Source organism: Centroberyx affinis, unplaced genomic scaffold (genome assembly GCF_046629955.1).
Source record: "Centroberyx affinis isolate AG114_WGS23_722 - 3 ecotype Tasmania unplaced genomic scaffold, CSIRO-AGI_Caff_v1 ptg001793l_1, whole genome shotgun sequence".
In the NCBI taxonomy this organism is placed as follows: Eukaryota; Metazoa; Chordata; class Actinopteri; order Beryciformes; family Berycidae; genus Centroberyx; species Centroberyx affinis.
The window spans coordinates 224,429-244,937 of record NW_027280183.1 but is presented as its reverse complement, the minus strand read 5'-3'; the positions used below and the strand labels follow the sequence as shown (position 1 = coordinate 244,937).

The 20,509-nt window shown below is 40.7% G+C and overlaps 2 protein-coding genes across 2 annotated transcripts in view; both read right to left on the bottom strand.

The window, feature by feature from the left end:
• The window catches only part of vps13a (vacuolar protein sorting 13 homolog A), a 53,964-nt gene extending 37,066 nt beyond the window's left edge, over positions 1-16,898 (bottom strand). Inside the window, 28 exon segments of the mRNA XM_071529484.1 lie at positions 191-366; positions 654-729; positions 1,232-1,388; positions 2,518-2,635; positions 3,070-3,199; positions 3,337-3,473; positions 4,744-4,755; positions 4,758-4,857; positions 4,952-5,017; positions 5,019-5,113; positions 5,116-5,153; positions 5,815-5,957; positions 6,117-6,211; positions 6,447-6,579; positions 7,795-7,857; positions 8,864-9,035; positions 10,257-10,363; positions 10,612-10,739; positions 11,440-11,497; positions 12,227-12,307; positions 12,849-12,908; positions 13,076-13,135; positions 13,390-13,499; positions 14,749-14,850; positions 15,298-15,393; positions 15,473-15,515; positions 15,656-15,699; positions 16,767-16,898. Coding sequence (XP_071385585.1) covers positions 191-366; positions 654-729; positions 1,232-1,388; positions 2,518-2,635; positions 3,070-3,199; positions 3,337-3,473; positions 4,744-4,755; positions 4,758-4,857; positions 4,952-5,017; positions 5,019-5,113; positions 5,116-5,153; positions 5,815-5,957; positions 6,117-6,211; positions 6,447-6,579; positions 7,795-7,857; positions 8,864-9,035; positions 10,257-10,363; positions 10,612-10,739; positions 11,440-11,497; positions 12,227-12,307; positions 12,849-12,908; positions 13,076-13,135; positions 13,390-13,499; positions 14,749-14,850; positions 15,298-15,393; positions 15,473-15,515; positions 15,656-15,699; positions 16,767-16,866 — 2,700 coding nt within the window. The 5' untranslated portion in view covers positions 16,867-16,898.
• Positions 16,899-18,790: 1,892 nt separating this feature from the next.
• On the bottom strand, positions 18,791-20,119 carry LOC139652410 (C2 calcium-dependent domain-containing protein 4C). Its single transcript, XM_071529487.1, has one exon. It carries the CDS (start codon positions 20,006-20,008, stop codon positions 18,791-18,793), a length of 1,218 nt encoding a protein of 405 aa, XP_071385588.1. The 5' UTR covers positions 20,009-20,119.
• Between the last annotated feature and the right edge of the window lie 390 nt (positions 20,120-20,509).

Sequence of the window (20,509 nt, the reverse complement as noted above, 5' to 3'; positions counted from 1 at the left end):
GAGGAGGAGGAGTAAGAGTGAATAGAGTACAACGTGGATACGTATTGTCCCATTTTTGTATTGCGATACGTTGAATTTCGATATATCATCCCATCCCTATTTAAAATATATATTTAAATAATATCCTGCACGGGATACTTGGGTATTAGCTTGGGTCAGCAACGGAAAGCCCCTCTTGACTGTTCCGTACCTCACTGATCTCAAACTTCATGAGGAAGTCGGTCATGTTCTTCTGAGGATCCTTCTTGACCAGACTTCTCCTCTTGAGCGAGTCGGAGCGCTGCAGCGGGCCGGGATCGTCCGAGAAGAACGGCCGATCACCGATGGGAGAGCTGGGAGCATCGTAGAACAAGTCCTCCTCAGAACCTGGGGGTGGCCAGACACACAGAGAAACACACACACACACACACACACACACACACACACACAGAAAAAAAGACAGACACCGACACGCACAGGCACAGACACATACAATGTTAAAGATACAGGTATTTGGCACAATGTGTGTGTGTGTTTGAGCACATGTGGGGTGCAGAGAGTGAAGGAAAGAGATAGAGATTATGTATTTATGTGCAGAGTGTGTGTGTGTGTGTGTGTGTGTGTGTGTGTGTGTGTGTACGTCTCACCTAATGAGGTGATGCTGAGGGTCTCACATGAGTCGAAAATGAGTGAGGAGCGCAGGTCGGCTACGTTAGGAGGTTTCCTGGGAGTGAGCTGGGGGGTGAACGACTGCTTTGGCTGAAGGGGAAATAACACCCAACCATGTCACACCAACAGAATTCATTTAATTGTTTTTTTTATCAAATTACATTCTAATCATCAATCAATATTCATTTGTTCTATTATGAACTGCTTCTCCTCTGTCCCTAAGACTCCATCCTGCATCCTCTATTAAGAGTTACAACAGATGTTTGTACTATATGGCATAATGGGATATATTTATTGTTCATAATTGACAGAGAAATTTTCAAGTGACTACTCAAACTAGTCACTCAAATATGGCACAGTCAGCAAAGATTTTATTTACTGATGTGAAGCTGGTGTGATACTGCACCTTTAAAGTACATCGTCAATAAATAGATTTGTGATAAATTTGTAGGTGTGGGTGAGTATTTGCGTAACAATGCTTGTTTTTGTTTTTTTTATAGTGACCCACCCCAATTTCAGAAAGGCCCACCACGTATAGATTTCCCAAACAGACACATTAAAAACACTTTTTGCGGGGGAACACTGTCGTTCTTACCTTTGGAGTGGAGTGTGGGGCAGCGCTGCGTGGGGCAGGTCTGCTCTCAGGCAGTGGGATGCTTTCTATCAGCGCCAGAACACCTCGGACCTTATCATCAGAGATACGAAGAGAGAGCAGAGGAAGCTCTCCAGAGATCTTAAACCTGGAACACATATGCAAACACGTAAACACACACACACACACACACAGATGCACATATAAACCTATGATCTTGAACTTAAGCCTAAAAAGGTCACTTCTAAAGTTAAGACTGCCAAACGTCCTTACTGTTGGTCCTTACAACAGAAGTGTGTGTGTGCATGTGTCTGGGTGTGTTCCATTTACATACCAGATTACATTCTCAAAATGACTATCAATTATACTCAATAGGGATGGGACAATATATCAAAATTCAATATATCACGATACAAAAATGTGTCAATAAATATCGCGTGGCAGAAGAATGAATCACGATATTCGCTCCTTTTTATTCTGCTGTTGTAATCACAAATGAGAAGCTCTCCATGGAAATTCTATTATTTTTAATAGAATATTTGGTAACACTTTATAATAACCATCATTAATAAATGGTAAATTGATAGTTAATTAAACTTTAGTTAATAGTTATTTTACTGTTAACAAACAATGAAATGATAATGTTTACTAATTATTAGTAATGCTATAATTTATGTTATTTTATCATTAGTTTGTGTAATATAAAATCATTTGTTTATAAATGATATATTGTATCATAGCTGATAAGAGATGGTAAAAAGGGTAAAAAGCTATGATACAATATATAATTTATAAACAAATGATTTTATATTACACAAACTAATGATAAAATAACATAAATTATAGCATTACTAATAATTAGTAAACATTATCATTTCATTGTTTGTTAACAGTAAAATAACTATTAACTAAAGTTTAATTAACTATCAATTTACCATTTATTAATGATGGTTATTATAAAGTGTTACCGAATATTTTTAAATTGTTGTTTACATTCTAGCAAGCCAATGCCATTGCTAGAAAGATTTGTGGCTCAGAAATAAACCTTATTCTGGACAGTCATAGTTTGTTGTCATTGAACTTTTATTTATTACATCGTATCGTGGTTGTATCGAATCATGGACCCCATATCGCATATCGAATCGTATTGTGCGTGAGACAAGCAGATCGTCCCATCTCTAATACTCAATTATACAAATTCTAAGCACATTCAGTGCAGATCAAAAAGTCTAATTAACAGTTTTGGATGTACGTAGGTGGAAACACCCCAAACATACTTTGCCATGCGGGAGTCTGTGACGACCATGGCCCTGCTGAACAACACCTTCACATCCACTGGCTCCAGGATGTGGAGCGACGACTGTTTCTGCTTACGGGCCTTCTTCCAGTCCCCATCTATCACACACAGGACAAAAACACTGTTACCAGCTTATGTACAGTGACATTTCTTTTTATTCTACACACAGACACACAGAAAAATAACTCCTGTTGTGAGGTTGTGTATGGATGGTTGAATATTTTCCCCAGTGTGAAACTTCCAGGCAAACCTGTCTAATAAACAGGTATAATGAACAGATAATGCAACAGTGAGAAAATGTATTCAGTTGCTTATGTTATTTTCTCTATTTATACAAGGTGCAGCAAACAGGCTTTCCAGTAGAAGCAGACTTTACAGAATATGTGTACATACAAACCTTTGTATGGCAATTCAGTTTATTTCAGTGCTCTGAATTAGTATTTATGTGGGGGGGGAAATTCACTAGTGTGCTGCATAGTCTGTGCAGACATTGTGAGAGGCATGATGTGTGTGAGCTCTCGTGTGTGTGTACCTGGTTTGCTATAAAGAAACTGCAGGCTGCTCAGCTGTACGTCAAAGATGTCGTAGGCTCTGGAAATGATGTCTTTAATGTTGCTGCCCACGGACAGCTGGGGCAGATTCTTCCTGCTCTGACTGGACACCTGACAACACAATACAACATTGGTTTGAAGCCATGACAATAAAGGCTTTTTAGTGGGGTTCAGTTTGGATTTGAACCAAATTTTTTGTGGGGGGGTTCAAATTTCCAGGCCCATGTCAAAGCTTTACCCTTTCTTACCTTGAAGTGTCCCAGGTCCAGCAGCATGATGTTCTGAGTGGCATCGTAGAAGCCAGTCTGTGGAACGATGACGTAGGACGCCATCAGGTTCACGTTCAGATCTAGAACCTTCTGTGTCTCGATCACATACATCAGGCCTGAAAAACAAAACATCGTAATAACCACAAGCTGAACAAGAGCAAAAAAAAAACAGCCTTCAGATCAAATACATTCAGCTACGGAGGTTTCTGTGTTTTGATGACAACATCCAGCAACACCACCGTTACAATAACATTACAGTGTGTAGTCAGTAAATATTAGATCACTCAGCATATTCAAAACATCTGGGCAAGATTAAAATTCTATCACTATTATATTGCAAACATTGTGTCTCTCAATATAATCACAATATGAATGTTCATGAAATCCAATCAACAAATGTTTATTGTACTAATCACCAGAAAAATCTTTTAAATGCGCATCACTAAACCACAACATGATATATTGATCAACTGTGGAATGTGCGTAAGACCATCGGTGTGCAGCAGGGTATTGTGGAAAAAGAGCTTGCAATTTCAGCAAACACTCCCAGTAAATCAATACCAACACCAAAGTCTGACCGATTCAGTGACTGAGAGCTGGCTTGTAAGAGAAAATGCATTTGTGTGTGCTGACAAGAAATGTGCAATGTGATGAATGTGTTTGTTAGTAGTGAGTGCTTCCAGGGAGACACGGCCAGAACAGTAGGCCTTTCTCTACCCATGTCTTCATGCACTAGTGGGATGGCTAGCAGACCTTTGTCGGTGGACCTCCACGGTCTCGGCTAAAGAAAACTGGTGACAGGGCCTTTTCCATAGCAGCTCCTAAACTGTGGAATAGTCTCCCTGAAAAATCTGGGTCTGAAAATCTTATGTGTTTTTATTCTTCTTGCATTTTTATTCTTTTCTTGTTTTATTCCTTGGATTTTTATTCTTGTCTTTTATAACCAATCTCTGTAAAGCACTTTGGAACAAACTAGTTTTGTTTTTTAAAGCGCTATATAAATAAACCTGAACTTGAACTAGATTAGCTTTTACCAAAGTCTGTTGGCAAGATACCAAAAGCATCCTTTTCCTGAAAGTGTATACTGCTCGGCTTTTAGAGCAGATAGATTTAGCTTTTTAATTGTGGCTTCTATTGCAGGATTGTTGTTTACATCTTCATCTACAATTGTTCATTCTGGAGTTTCTTCCTTTGCGCTGTTTGATTAGGTTATCATCAAGGCCCTGCCCACATATTGAATAACCCAATCAAAATGCCAGAATATCCACAGTGAATTACAAGTGAAACCAAGGAATGACCAACGTTACACTGGTGCTTTGGAGGGCTGGAACCAGGCTAGAAATCTATCCCTGATATATCATATACATGTATAGATGTGTGACTGACCAGTCGATGTCGGTCTCTAAACTGCTCCAGTTTCATCAGCGTAGCATTGGTTAGCTCGTCCAGCTGCAGGTCTTCAGGGGGCATGAAGAACGCTGACATGCTGTTCACTGTTACCTACAGGGACAAAACACACACAAAGAAAAAATATGACATGTACCCTTCCATGTTTTGTCATGCTCATACATGCACACTGACACACACCACTCACAGCGTCGTAGATGATTTCCAGGGGTTGTGACTCTACATGGAGGCGCTGATCGGCACTCTCATCCAAAAGGGTTTGTCTCAAACAGGATGCTAAGCAGCGGGGTGCCTGTTCCTGTGGCCGCCTTCCTTGATGACAGGAGGGTGGGTGCGGGGCGGTTACGGCCAGGCCCGTCACCTCGAACAGACTGAGCTTGGCTGTGAGTCTGGATGAAGGAGAGGAAAAACAAAATGAATGTCAGAACCACCAGGAGGAGGAAGGAGGAGATATTAGTATTGTATTCGGGGCAATAGGGTGGCTCCCAGCAAAAAATAAATAAACGGACAAAAAATAAATTGGTGAAAATGAGGTGACGTCTTTTTTATTATATTCTTTTTTATTACTTTATTGGTGTGCTGCTTTCTTTCAACTCGAGGGTGGCTCCCATGTTTGCAAAACTCTACTAATACCAGAAACCGCTTATGATATGTTCTAATGATAATTGGCTGATAACAGTTGTTTTTAGCAATATTTTTCTAATCTGAGCTGCCTCACTCCCGAGCAATTAAGTGAGAAATTCAGCCAAAATCAGCCCATCAGGTTTGGGCAAATAAATGCCTATTTTCTTTAAGACATGTTTAGATATAATTAAATAATGTGTCAACTGTCATTTCATATCAGTTGTTAAGATCACCAAAGAATCGTCTAGCATATACAGCACATGTTCCAACCACAAACGTATACTTTGCCCTAAAGACGAGGCTCTCTAAAACATATTAGCACTATCAAGGCCATGCAGTGGCCTACCAGAAACAAAAGCTCATGACCCACGGCCCTAGACCCACAGTCTGAGAAACCAGGCTTTAGCCGGAAGAATAAGGACAAACTTGATGGCTTGTGCTCCGGGTCTCTGTGTGAGCATGGACATGAGCTCTCCGACAGTCAGCTTGATGATCTCATTCTTGTCCTTGTCGTCTTTGATGGACACAGACAGCTTCTCCATGTGGAAGTTGACCTTCATGTCCTCAAACTACAACAAAGAAATGATGAGAGTTTATGACTACACATATTTTATGTGCATGTAATCAATGTATCTAATATAAGGGGTTTGATTTTAGTAATAATGTGGGATGAAGAGAAAAGTGTAATATTAGTTGGTGGTTGGGTCTTGGGGAAGGTAGTGACTCACATCCTTTGGCAGGTTGGGATTACAAGCGGTCTCGCTGTATCCAATGGCAGTGTAGAGTTTGGACTTCTCACCTGGAGTCATCAGCTCATCAAAACCTGAGACAGAGGCAAGACAGGAGGGAGTAAATGAAATTGCAAGAAATACAGGAATACGAAAAGCATTAGCTTGATAACCTTTTTTTTCATCTAACCTTGGGCTAAATTATTAATTACTGTTATTACAAAAATATACTGGAGCAGTTTGCTTCTATCTTATTTTCCCAGACATGTATATTATTCTTGGTCTGTGTGTCTTTCCCGATATTCTGATATCTATTTTTCTATATCCTACCTCCAGACTTCATGTCTTTAACCGGTGCCTCAGCCTCTCCTCCCCAGTTCCACATCCAGCTGAACCAACCCGGAGACTCCTCTTCCTCCATCTTCACCCCTGGACGGTAGATACGCAGGCCCGCCTTGCTTGCCTGGGGAAGAAAAAGACTAGGTCAGGAGCTCCCAATTTTTTCACCCTGGGACACAAATGAGAAATGTAATGTCTTACCCTGACACTGAAATTTATTAAAACACAAAAGTGCATACAGTGTTTCCTACAGGTTGTCAGTTTACTTCAGTGGCATCAGGAACTATTATACTTCCATCTGCTTCTCGAGGCTAGGCTTTAAACTGTCTATCTATTCAGTTTGTATCAGCATAGAGGCGGCGACTCGAAGGAGCACAGATGCACTGCATCATACGAGCAATGAATTATAATCATTGTAGTTCACTAAACCGCTTTTGGCGCTTGGCAGCATTAAATCTTGATTGTTTGAAAACTTCATCAGCGAGAATCACCAGCTTAATGCATCATGGCACAACAAAATGAATCCAAAACAAAACTTTACTTGGCGGCTGTAAATTTAACTGGGTGGGCTGCCCAATTTTAACATTGTACGGGAAACACTGTATATAACTGCAGTCTATTGCAAAGTTCAGGGAAGCCATGATTAGGTAAGAATTTCTAACCAGCTGTTGAGAGACAAGACTCAAGTCAAGTCAGACTCAGTAAGTATAACACTTCAGCCAAAACCTCAACCACTAAATGCAACTGCTACTTACTGGTGTTAACACTGGTTGATTAGTGCTCAGCCTTGTATCACTTTGGCATGGTCATATGTGGTATGTTAGTGTGAAAATGGCAGCAGATTCCTGAAGAGGCATTGCATATCCTTTTTTTTTTTTTTTATGTTTAATATTTCTTAAATCTAAGGGCATTAAATGGGAAAAAAACTGTTTTTCTGTATTCTTGAAAAGTTGAGATACTTTGCATGACATTAATAATAAAAGATATTAATAATAAATAGTATTGAGCTAAACAAGGAGCTAACAAATTGTGTTGCAACACAACGGTGATACTAGATTGATATTTTTAACGAGTTTCTCATGTGAGAGGCTAATTGACACAGATATGGAGAAAGGCAGGCAGACATGCATTACAATTAATACCCTTTACACTGCAGTACAGTAGGGAGTACTTAGTGTGTGTGTGTGTGTGTGTGTGTGTGTGTGTGTGTGTGTGTGTGTGTGTGTGCATGCACATGCATATTATCGGTGCATGTGAGATAGAGATACGAGAGAGATGAGGGCAAGACCCAGATAATCATATAGATCCAGAAACTGTATCTTTGATCAGCAAGCGTTACCTCCATCTCAGCCTGTTGTCTGGCCAATGTGATGTTAAAAATATCCAGCGTCCTCTCAGGCTCCTGAGGAAAGAGATAGAAGACGTATCGATAAGACCTCTTAGCAGCTTCTGGCTTCTCCTTGTGGGAATGCATCAATTACTTAATGTCCATTATCCATCACATCAGGAAAAGACTATGCTTGCAGAGCAGAGGAGAGACTGGGAGACTGAGGGGAAAAAAATAAGAATAGACCTCAGCTAAAAGGTAGTTTTGATCCAATAAATTGAGGAGGAGAGGCATAATTTGTTCCTGTAAATAAAATATTGATTTAAAATTCAGTTCAATCTCTTTGTAGGGTTGAATACTGGATTAGGTGGAAACTGAATGTTTTTGTAGCAAGTAATTACGTTGTACCGAAAGAACAAGCTTGCAGAAGACAGACCATAGAAGACTGAGAGGCTATAAATAAAGAACAAAAACAAAATAGGCCTAGGGCTATGGTTGGGATAAAATGTGTCTATGAAAGACACAATATGCTGGGGAGGTTACACATTTATAATTAGCTGTACAATATATCATATTTGCTTCACCAAACTAGCGATTAGATAGAGTATAATAGTCAGCTAACACTGTAGAGGTGTTTCAGACTTTTCATCTCTATTCAGTATGTCAACGCTGTCAGTGCGACTCGAGTATGGGCACAGGTGCAATGAATTATGGTCACCGTAGTTCAATAACACACTTTCAGTGTCTGACAGCATAAAATCATTTGATCATTGACAATAAACAGCAGGTTAGAACAGGAGACTAGTGCATCACAGCAACAGAAATAAATATACCAAAACTTATTTTGGCAGGTTAGATTAGCTGGGCGAGCTGGTCGAATATAATCAATTTATGGAGGACACTTCTTTTTACTCCGGCTTCCAACCAACTCCTTCCACAACCTCCCTTCTTCCTGCCTCTTTTACCATCTTGTCCTCATCAATCCTCATTTCCCATCGACCCTCCTCCTCCGTCTTCCTCTCCTTCCCCCGTCCACCTCCTCCACCCCTCCCTGTCCACCTCCCTCCTCCTCCTGTCCCACCTCCAGCTCTTTGAGCTGCTCCTCGCTGGGTTTCTTGTTGGTGATCTTGGCCTTGTAGAGCTCCCGATAGCGCTTCACCGTCTGCCGGTGCTGGCGGATGTGCTGCCACGACCACATGTGGAGACGAGGCTTCACGTCCACCTCCAGGACGCCTGTGATCACGTACTGCCACCTGGAAGGGAGAGACACGTAGAAACAGTCAGCAAAAGCAAATTACGACTATATTTAATTAACAATTGGCAATAGCGTGCACCAATAAAGGATGTTAGTAGTAGAGTACAACTGAACATTGATCACATGAGTGGTAATTATAGTGTAAATGGTGGCAGCCAACAGCATCATGCACAATTTCTACCACTTAAAGTGATGTTGAACTTTACCTCGGTTGTGTAGCTTCCTGGCCGTGACATCGGCGATTCTGTGTTATCTGTTGCTCCGGTAGAGACAATTGGCTCTTTTCACATTCTGTTTCTCAATTCTTCTGCATTGAGAAACCGGTGCATTACAACTTCCTCTTCACTAAGTCGCTTCACAACCTGCCCAATATTTTAAATTTGTTACATTATGTATCTAGTGCTAGTAACCATTACAATTTTGTTGTTTTTGTTGGATTGGTTTGTCAATAAGTTGCAAAAAGAAACTTGCCACAGGAAGTTGTAATGCACCGATTTCTCAGCATGGAAGCTGTAACCATGACGATGTGAAAAGGGCCTATTGGAGAATTGCTTTTTTTTCTCTCTCCATTCACTGCCATTGTATGGCAAAAGAGGTCTCAAAATCACACTTCCAGCACATAAATGAACGCAAACAAAGCGAGACAATATATAAAAAGCTAGTCATGTTGCTGAATTGTGTTTAAGTGAATTGCTTTCTTTATGATTATTAAACATTTCAGTTTGAACAAGTGTAACACCAAAATCTGGAGGAAATCATTGGAAACTGGATACATTTACCAATAATTTCAAATAAGCAAAAAAGATGGGACTTTGAGTAGATTCGAGTAGATTTGAGTAGAAGTAGATTCCGTCAATGCATAAAAAATGCGCCTCTCACTAATTTTTGCCTATTTACAATTATTGGTAGACATACTATTTTCTTTGTTCCATCTGCATACGTTTTTTGAGACCTGTTTTGCTATTCAATGGTAATGAATGGAGAGGAAAAACTGCAATTCTCCAATCACCTCTCACGGAGCACCGAGAAACAGATAACAGATAATCACCGATTTTGGAGTTATATCATGGCCAGGAAGCAACACCAGCCAAGGTGCTTTAATCCAAAAGGTCAAATGGATCAGAGAGGAGATGCAACACACAGAGTGTGAATGACAACTACCAATAGGTGTTTAGCACCCAAAAGCGAACGGTGGAATTATAATACAGTGTTTTCTGACCAGATGTAGGCGTTGGTGTGAACGTGGACCTCGGGCCTGTACTTCCTGTATGGCAGGTTCCGTGACATCATATCCACTGAGCCCAGCAGCTCCAGAATGCTGATGTACTGGAGAGGGCAGAAAGTGAGCAGTTAATCACTGACACCAAGTACAGAAAGAAGTGCTGCTATGACTGAGCAACTCTTTCTTTAACTCTTTGCCTCTTTTAAGTATAATCAAATTCTCTCATCTCATTTTTCTTTACCTTCTCTCTCTTTCTCTCCCTCTCTCTCTTTCAAAGCTCTCTTTCGACCAGGCATTCACATACATACGTACAAAAGGACGCACACACACACACACACACGCACACACCTACCTGTGATCTGTTGAGTTCAATGGCCACCTCGCTGAGATTGACCACCAGATCCACTTTAGGAGAGGAGAAGTCCACATCTGACCTCGGATTCATCCGCAGCTTAGCGTCTGCTGTGATGGGACGAAAAACTGTGGACAAGAAAGAAGAAAATACATGGTTTTAAAAAAGTGTAAATCCTGGCACACTGAAGCCATAATGTACAACTGTACTGAACATATGATGTTTTAATGTATTTTGGGGCTGTAAAAGGCTTTATGTTTCCATTGGATAAAAACGGACCTACATTTTAGTTAGGGTAGGGTAGCATATGCTTATGATTGATATTCAATCAAAATCCAGACTGTTAAAATGCGTTGGTGGTGGTGATTCAAACTGCATGATTCACACATTGTACTGTTGGTGCAAATCAGCATATGAGCATTGAATTTTGTCATCATGATTCATGATGTCGTGTCAGTGTTTAGTTAGCTTACATAATTTATTTGCACATGCAAAATATTTATGTCATGCTAGTGCAAGTGACAGGTGGGTGTGGGTGGGTTTCATTTGGTTTTCAATGTGAGCAGGCTGAACGGAAGTGTCAAAATCTGGTTAATTACAAAAAAAGCATCTGATGTGCAAATTAAATGCATTCACCACAAAGCCAGTGGTCCACAGTCTGAGCATAAACACAAGCATTGTAACCAAAAATATAGATGCAACACTGAAGGGCAGAACATAATACCAGAAAGCATTAGGAGCTACTGGGACCTTGCTGACCCAAAATGCCCAACTCCTTCTGAGTTGACGGCTCTGATTCTAACAAAGGGATGACAGTGCGACACTCACTGAAGTCATGGATGACGGGAACAGAGTTGTTGACCGCCATGCTGCTCTGGAGACATCGCTATGGAAACAAACACACAGGAAGAGATGGTTCATTTACACTTTAAAAAATAAACGGATGTAGAGTCGATCACTGTAGGAAACTATTATAATATCCCATCCACAAATCCTTTTATCCATTATGTCTGGCAAAGTGCTTTTGCGGTTTAAAAGAATGGTCAATGAAATTAACATTGATCTGGGTGTGCAGAAGTCTCTTTCCAATATTCACCAGCAATTTCTGAGAGAAACACGTTAGAGGCAATACAAGGATCTGAGAAAAAGGCTTCCATACTGTATGTGTTACTTTAACACCATTCTGCTGCACAATAATGATGACAGGCTGACTAACACTGTTCTACAGGCCCATACTGATGAGATTATGACTATTGCCTTGTCTCCATCAACTTGTTCAACCCAACTGCGGATAGACTTAGTACAGTATGGTTTGGGTTGCATCTCCATTGATTAGCTGAATGGCCTAAATAAGCCAGATTTGAAAATAATGAGAACATTTGTGCATCGCAAATCAATATTTAGTTTCTTGACAATAGTGTGCAAATTAATAAATAAATAAGAGAAATGTGTTTTTTTTAATCTTCTCCCAATCACTTATTTGTGAAACAGATATGCATTGCAATAAGAGAGACTCTGGCTTTGAGAGAGACAGGTCATGACATTACTAAATCAGCCAGTGGAGACAAGGCATAACACTGTCCTGTTGCCTCACAGTAATAACATGCTGACTCACCAGGGCCTCATCTGGACTGTGATTGGAGAAGAGCACCGAGTTGACGTTCCAGTAGGCAAACAAGTTGTCTAACTGAACCAGCTGCGAATCAAAGCACAAAGTAATTAGTGTAGAGTAGTTACTTGCCATGGTGCTGATATTGAGCTGAGCAGTAATGACTGAGGGCAGTAATGGTTTTCAATGTCTGGGTCTGGGCCCAAAATTGACTCAGTAGAATAAAATGGGTCCCCAAAATGAATTGTTGACAAATTCAACAGTTAAAGAATTTCTGATAATTTGTATAATTCTAAACTTGTATGAAGTTATGATGCATGTTAGGCTGCTAAATGTTATGTATAAACTATGTTATGTCATGGTTTTCCCAAACATTTACAACATGAAGTAGACTTTATTATTATTATTTTAGGGTATTTTATTACCCTAAAAAACAGGGTACTTTTTGTTGATTACCTTTCCCAGTAACCAAAAGGCCCTATCAGCTTAGATTGCAAGAAAAGCTGTTTTGAAAATGTGAGTTTTCTGTGCCTGGTGTCTGGTGTCTGTTTCCTGCAAAATACGGTAATAAAAAGCTTAGGCTATAAAATACAGGTGTAGCCGACAGAAATAGTAGTTGAACTTCAACCTTGAAGAAAAGCTTGGCCTTCTCATCCAGAAGACAAGGCATCCAGTTCTCATCAGCGGTCTGTGAGATCACACAAGCAGTGAGTTAGGAAGACCTTCAATAGATTAACTTGATTTATTAAATGTATTAAATTAACTTAAATTAAAGATTAAATACAACTTAATTGCTAATTGTCTATTTCATCATAAAGCACATTATCTAACTGTAGGGACAACACAACACATTACCTGGAGGCTGAGGTTTTTCAGTGATACTCCAAATGACAAGGGACAATTGGGATTAGTGACCTGAGAGAAAAAAGGAGAGGAAGAAAGAGCTAAGGCTATAGACTAGTTAAGGCTACTTTTTTATTGTCTGCATGATCCATGTTGTTCTTGTATCGACATCATGTCTGAACACGCTGAGCTTTTTTTATCTCTTTTTTCCCCTGTTTATTGCACACTATTTATTGCACACTATTTATTGCACACTCTACCAACAGAAATTTCCACATATATCTTTTGTTATACAAACACTAAGGTAACTTAGCTTGAATACTCACATCATCCTCATAGCGTACGTGGATGTTAGAGATCTTGACCTGCAGGTTTTTGATGACCTGAGTGACCAGCTTCTCCACAAAGGTGTCCTGCTTCTCTATCTTAGGGTTCTCTGTCAAACACAGACAAATATGATATTACAATGACGGGATGTTTTGTGGCAACATGAGTAATTCAACAGGTGCATAAACTGCAATTATTCAAAGTGGGATGCATACACACACACAACATCCTTTCACCCTACCAGGAATCAGCTGACAGACTCCAAATTTGAATGCTTAGCACAGTATACAGTATTAGCACAGATATATGAAACCTACTGAACTCAATAAAAGAGAACATAGTTGGGTTTTTTTTACTTATTGCAATTATTTCCAAAAACTGAACTGTTCTGATGAACTGCAAGGTCCTCCTAACACTGTTTTCCACTTCAGGACCAAAAACTACTAGCCGGGAGTCCTATTCACACAGTTCTCTTAGTATTCAGCACAGGACCATGGTGGATGTGCTGCTACCAGGCTCACACAAAACAGCTCAGATCAGCGTGTTTTGGCTCAGCAGTGTCAAACCATAGGAAATAGGAAATATAAATGTGTGAAACCTGTGGGCTTAGCTGCTCCAAAATGTCACACAGGACTTCGCAGCCAGACAAACCATGACCGCATGGCTTAAAATCTCTGCTCCTGCTATGCTGTTGCATCTACCGCACACTACTGTGTTCTGTCTGCGTTTTACTTTCTCTGCTGTTTACTACCCTTCTGGCTAACTCAGTGGTTCTCAACCTTTTTGGCTCGTCGTGACCCCTTAAAATGAAGTGATACCCACTCGTGACCCCCCATCACAGGCTGCATATGGTAGTGAACAGTTCAACCAAAGATTAGTTTTCCCTTTTCAGGTTGTTTCAGAGGAGGCCTAGAGGCTGAAAACTATTCAGTGTTTCACAAGAAAAAAAAGCAAAAATTAGCGAAAAATCTGAAAATGAAATATGATAATAAATTTATATAGTAGAAATATGTTTTTTTCTATCCTATAAATCATCACCCTCAAACCCCCAAAATTATCTTGCGACCCCATGGGGGGTCCCGACCTCCAGGTTGAGAACCACTAGGCTAACTGACATAGTAGTAAAATGCTTAAAGAGTACTGCCCATTCTCTTTTACAACTAAACTAAAAATGTCTCTGAAACCTGTGAAAAAAAAAGTCTCTGGAATGCAGGTACACAAGCACAAACATGTGCGCGCAAAAGCACACACACACACACACACACACACACACACACACACACACACACACACACACACACACACACACACACACACACACACACACAATCTAGTTTGTGGTGGAGCTGAACCCTGACCTTGCTCGGCAGCCTTCTGCTTGGTCTCCTCTATCCTCTGCAGCTCCCTCTGACGAGCCTCCTGCAGCTGCTTCTCCTCCTTCTCTGCATCATACCTTATACCTGGAGAGAAGGGGGTCAATATAAATGATCAGCACACAAAATATACCGAAACAAACACACATGAACACACAATACAATTACAAATGTTTAGGTTAAGTTCCCCATGAACAAGTGAAAGAGTTCCATTGTCCGACTACTGTGTTAAATTATTTTGTGCCTGTTAATCAGAAGACTTGTTCAGTATCCTGGATTTGAAATTTGTTTAGCAGGATTTTTTTTCTCTTTTTGCGCAAAATACTACCAAATGAGCTGTAGTGTTTTAAAAAAAAAAACTTCCATAATGCTATGTTACATGAGTGATCATGTTGGCATTGTCATGTAGCAGGTTGGTATTTTTCAAGCACTGCATGGCCTCACTGAAACAGTAGGTATTACACACTATAATCAGTATGACTACCTTAATCTTGTAAGTAGTTGTAGTTAGCAGGACATAGAGAATGATCTTACTGGCTGTAGGGACTATCAGGAGAAAAACACCATCCAGTGTCGCCTCCACTGATTGGGTGTAAAGGTTCTTCCATGGAATCTTCAGCTCTAGCCGTCCTGTTAAAAGACACAAAAAGTGAAAGTGTTCTTCTGTAGCAAAGAAAAGTGTGTCAGAGAGCAGTGACTAGAACCTCACCTATATGTCCCGCTCTAACTTTAAAGGGAATGTCAAGTTGACTCTGCAAAAAAAAGAACATTCAATTAGTATAACATGAAACCATCATTGGGTCTATCATGTAATCACAGACCCAAATTATTGTGCTATATTATTGCGCTTATTATTATTGTGACTAAAGTATTTTATTACAACTTAACTTACCAAGGCATTTTCCTTGATTTCAAGATTTGTGAGAATAGCATCACCTGTGGCAAAAGGAATACTTGTTTAGTGTATTTTTACTATGTACATTTCACTAATCACATCAAGTCAAATAGATTAGTATTGTGTTACACGGCTACTAGAAATACAGTCTTATCAAAATAGGGGGCCTTTGGTCTTTGTCTATTGGCTTAGGTCAACAGTTAGGGTTGTCTGACGCATTAATTATTAAAGCCATTCATCAGGTACCAATCATTACTATAGGCCACCAGAGACCTACTGTGCAGAGTGTGTGTTGTATATTGGACTAGGCAATACCACTCCACTGGCTGAGACTCAACAGGCAAAACACAATGCCTGGCAAAGCCTTATATCAAGACTTAAAAGCAACACATGAATATTTGCCATGAAATTGATACAGGTTTGACCATGCCTTTATTGCATTATAGGCTAGCAGGTGTTTTTTTTTTTTTTTTACAATCAAGGACCACACTGGAATTTAATTTGTGACCTTAGTGTATCATTTGTAATTGTTGCACTCTTGCATGTTTGTTTTACTTCTCAGATGAACTAAACGCTGCTGACTGTTGGAGTGACAACATTAAGCTTTGAATTTGGAAGGTATTTTGGCACCATTGACGTCTTTCATCTAATCCTCTCCTTTCGCCATATGGTGTATGGGACTGCCTGTGTCTCTGACTTTCTGGTAACTTAGAGCTGGTAATTTGGACTCTGAATGAAACACTGTGGCAAGTCGCAACAGGCTGTGTGTGAAAGGGTGTGACCCCTTCGGACTGCTTGTTTATCTTTCTGGAGCTCTGAACATGAAAGCATTGAGCAACTAGCCTAGCAGTAGCAAATCAGCTAGGTGCACTAGGAAACTAACAAAGCTGACTGATCTAACCAGCTATAGGCAATCGAGTGCGCTCTGTAGTCCACATCCGACAGCTAAACTCGGTTTTGGACAGATAAACTGACACTGACAGCTGCAGGATCCTCTCACACACGCCTGTTAGCTAACGTAAGTTAGCATTAGCTAGCTAACGTTAGCTAGGCGAGCGAGCAAGTACACTAAGAAACACAACAAATGGTGATTCAGATGTTTAGCTACCTCCCCATATGCCGAGCTTGAGCTGTGAGCTGTCAAGGTTGACAACGTAGTCCCCTAAAAATCTATTGAGGACATCTACCACCACGCTTTCGAAGACCATGTTGCCGTTTCTTTCACCTCTCTGTCACCATGTTTACATTCGGTGGACTGGAGGATGACAGCTGCTGCTTCGCTTCCCGTCGCTGCGGTGGGCGGCGCCTCGACCTGCGGTGACCTGCTGTGACGTCACGCCCTCCCCATATGCCCACTGTTGAAAAGTTGGGGAAGTGTGGAACAGGTAAAATTGGTGGGGTGGAGGACAATAAGTAGGCTAGCCTCGATCTTTTTTTGTTTAAAAAAACAAAAACTTTCTTCAACCTTTCTTCATCTTTCTCTGATGTTCACTTCACTCAAAGGTAGGGTCTTTTAAGGGAAAAGCATAAATTAATGCTTTTCTGAAAAATGACTCTTGTTTATATTGGTGGTGATCAAAAGGTATGGGAAAACTATGACTTCAAGTCATAGTTTTCCCATCTTATTCACCCACTGCATGCATCACTGGTAATAGTAGTAGTAGTCGTAGTTGTAGCATAAATCAAACAAACAGTTGATACATTTCAAAATGTAAATATAGTGAACCTCATTTACACATTAGACTTACAGACTACAAGAAGCAGTTTGACAAAACTCTATGACAGTTTAAAATCAATATTTCAAAGTAGCATTACAAAGTACTGAGAAAGGTATAATTTCTCCAAAGGGATTTTTAATAGCTAAAATTATATTACAGAGTACATTGAATTAAACATGACAGGGATTCCATTTCAATATAAAATAACAAAAGAATAAGCCTTCACTGATTGTAATTAGGCTACTTGTGCGGTGCTACAAAATATTTTTGTTTCAATTTAGTTTCATTGCAGTTAATGTTATTGTAGGTAATAATTTACAACTCTTTTTTCAAAAGCAACTGTTCTGCTAAACTTCATGCCATTACTTGTTCATGAGAAATTATTTTGTGTTTGTCAAAGGGAAAATAAATGGAGAATTCATTTAGGTTTATTTGAATTGTATACTGTGTACTTGGAAAGGTAATGCAGTTTTATCTGTTTATTTCTTTTCACACATGGTGGCCCAGGGCTAAAACATAATGCAGCAATATTTTTGTGTGCCAGCCAGTGGACTACAGTAGAGCTACAGGCTTTCAGCTTGTTATTAAACCATTCCTTCAAATGTTGAAAGCCAAAAGTAAGTAACTTTATTTATATAGCATCTTTCGAGAGCAGAGACGTCACAAAGTGCTTCACAGAGGAAATAAAGCATAAATATACTAACAGACATAAAGCACAATAAAAACAGACAAAAAAAAAGGTCAGTATTCAGCAGATAACCGATTACAGTAATAAGTCACATGCACCTGTATCTGATCATATGTAAACTAACAACTCAATATCTCTCATTTGACTTGCAGATCTAAAATAGCTGTCTGTGCATGGTTCTGTCAGCTAACCTAACAAAGACATGACACTGTTCACACTGCAGTGTGGCTGCTGCAGCTTGCTTGAGCATTTTTTTCCCTCAAAAAATTGTGTCAGGCCTCATAGGTGGGAGATTAAAGGGAGGGATACCCAAAATATTCTGAAGAAAATAGTATGTACACTATGATTTCTAGTTATGCTGCCTACAACTTACTGAAATACTGTGTGCTTGTAGATTAGTAGTTCAAAAGCAGGCAAGGGAATTTCGCACGACAGCTACAACATGTACATTTTTGTAATAGATACAGATTTCTTTTCTGGTTTTTTTTTTATCTGTCTCTCCCCAGCACACACTCATAGACACAGTAACTGCGCTAGTGACTCAGTGTTTGTCTCAGTGTTTGTCCCTCTCTTCAACCCCACTCGCTTACAATTATCTTACAATACCATACTCTTACTATACATATTATCTGCTGCCTTCCCATCAAATCAATAGTCCACGGCACACAAAATAAGTTGTATGGCATTTGTATTTTCGAGTTTCAGTGAAATGGACCGTGTGTTCCTCTACCCATTTAACAGAGGCAGTAACTGAGACAGTGGTTTATTGATTACTCCCATCACGGTCCCCCGCCTCAGTGTCCCAGTACTGGGTTTGTCCATCACCTTCAGCCTGAGCTCCAGCACCAGCAGGTTGTCCTGACTGAGCTCTGTGAAAAAGAAATCCTCATTGAACACGGGGCTGCGGCAGTTCCTGATGATGGCGCTCTCCTGTCTCTGCAGCTTCCCCGGGATCAGACACACACTCACTGTGCAGTTCAAAGGTCGCCGGTCGTCGTCGTCCCTCAGGCCCTCCACAGACACCAGGCGCACCCGGACCGTGGACAGGGATGAGAAAGAGGCGTTGGAGGACGCGGTGTGCTCGGCGGAGAGGCGGACTTTGCCGTGGCCCGGCGGCAAAAGGAGGATGTGCTCACGCTGGAGCCGCTTCTGGCAGTGCAGAGCGTCCAGCGGGAAGAGGATGGGTGGGCGCAGGGTGAGCGAGCCTCCCTCTGAGCTGCTGGGAGAGCCTGTTAAATCTGAACCCCTCCTCTTCCACCTCCCTCTCTCCTCTCTGGTACTAATTAGTGAAGAACAGGACAATGCCCCTTTAAGAGAGCCACTGTCTGAAAAGATGGAGAGGGAGGAATTAGCATTGTAAGGGGAGCCAAGTGGAGAGGAGTCATCGGAGGAAGGTGTTTCACTCTCTGTGCTTCCTGTCTCTGACAGGCTCTTGCATGAAAACAGAGGGAAGAATCCAGAGGTTGTCTTGGGCAGGTTTCTCTCATTTTTCGATTTGGGTGCTGCTATAGGCCTGCGCCTATCTAACACGTAAGCAGGACGCTTTGAGTGAAACAGAGACTCTTTGCGGCGAGTGTTTGGGCTCTCATACATCCCTGCCAGGCCGTATCCCTCTGCGGAGAATGGCAACGGCTTCTTTTTAGCCCTCCGAGGCACTGGACTTCCAGCATCCACATCCTTCGTCTTGACATGTGTAGTGTGTGAAGGAGTGGGGCTCCTGCGTACCTGGCTGCACAGGTGAGGTGGGGGTCTCTCAGCTGCCAGCAGAGGGCTTCTCTTGCAGAGGCGTGGCGGCAGAAAGAACTCGGGGATCTTGTCTGGGGTGAGGATGTTGTTGTGCAGACTGGGGGAGAGGCAGAGATCCTCCTTACTCTTCCCCACATAACGACTCAGCTCTAGGGGGATGTTCTCCATGCTCTCCCTGATCTTCCCCAGGAGCCACATTGTTATTTCTCAATGAGAAATCACCACCAGTGTGAAATCCCTACACAGAATATGCATATGCATATTCCTTTGGGCAACAAGAATATAAATGAATATTTTGACTAATCAAAACAACCAAAGCATGAAACACGAAGCAGGAAAACCACAATTCATGCATAACATGACATGAATTCATTACCAGTAAAACAAAAATGATAACTTAGATGTTTCTCAACACTAATCGTGGAAGTAACTAATTACATTTACTCCTGTCACTGTAATTGAGTAGCTTGTTTGTGTACTTGTACTTTTTTGAGTATTTTTTTTTAAGTCAGTACTTTGACTCACATCCATTACAAATGCAAATAGAGTGCAAATAGCAACAGAAACTGGACCATCATAAATTGGCCAGTTGTGGAGCCATTCACAGTGAGAAGAGGAATCTGGCTTTACTTTGTGCACTTCATTTTTCAAATTAAAAGTATCAAACTTGAACTCTGTCCTCTAATCCTTTAAGAATTG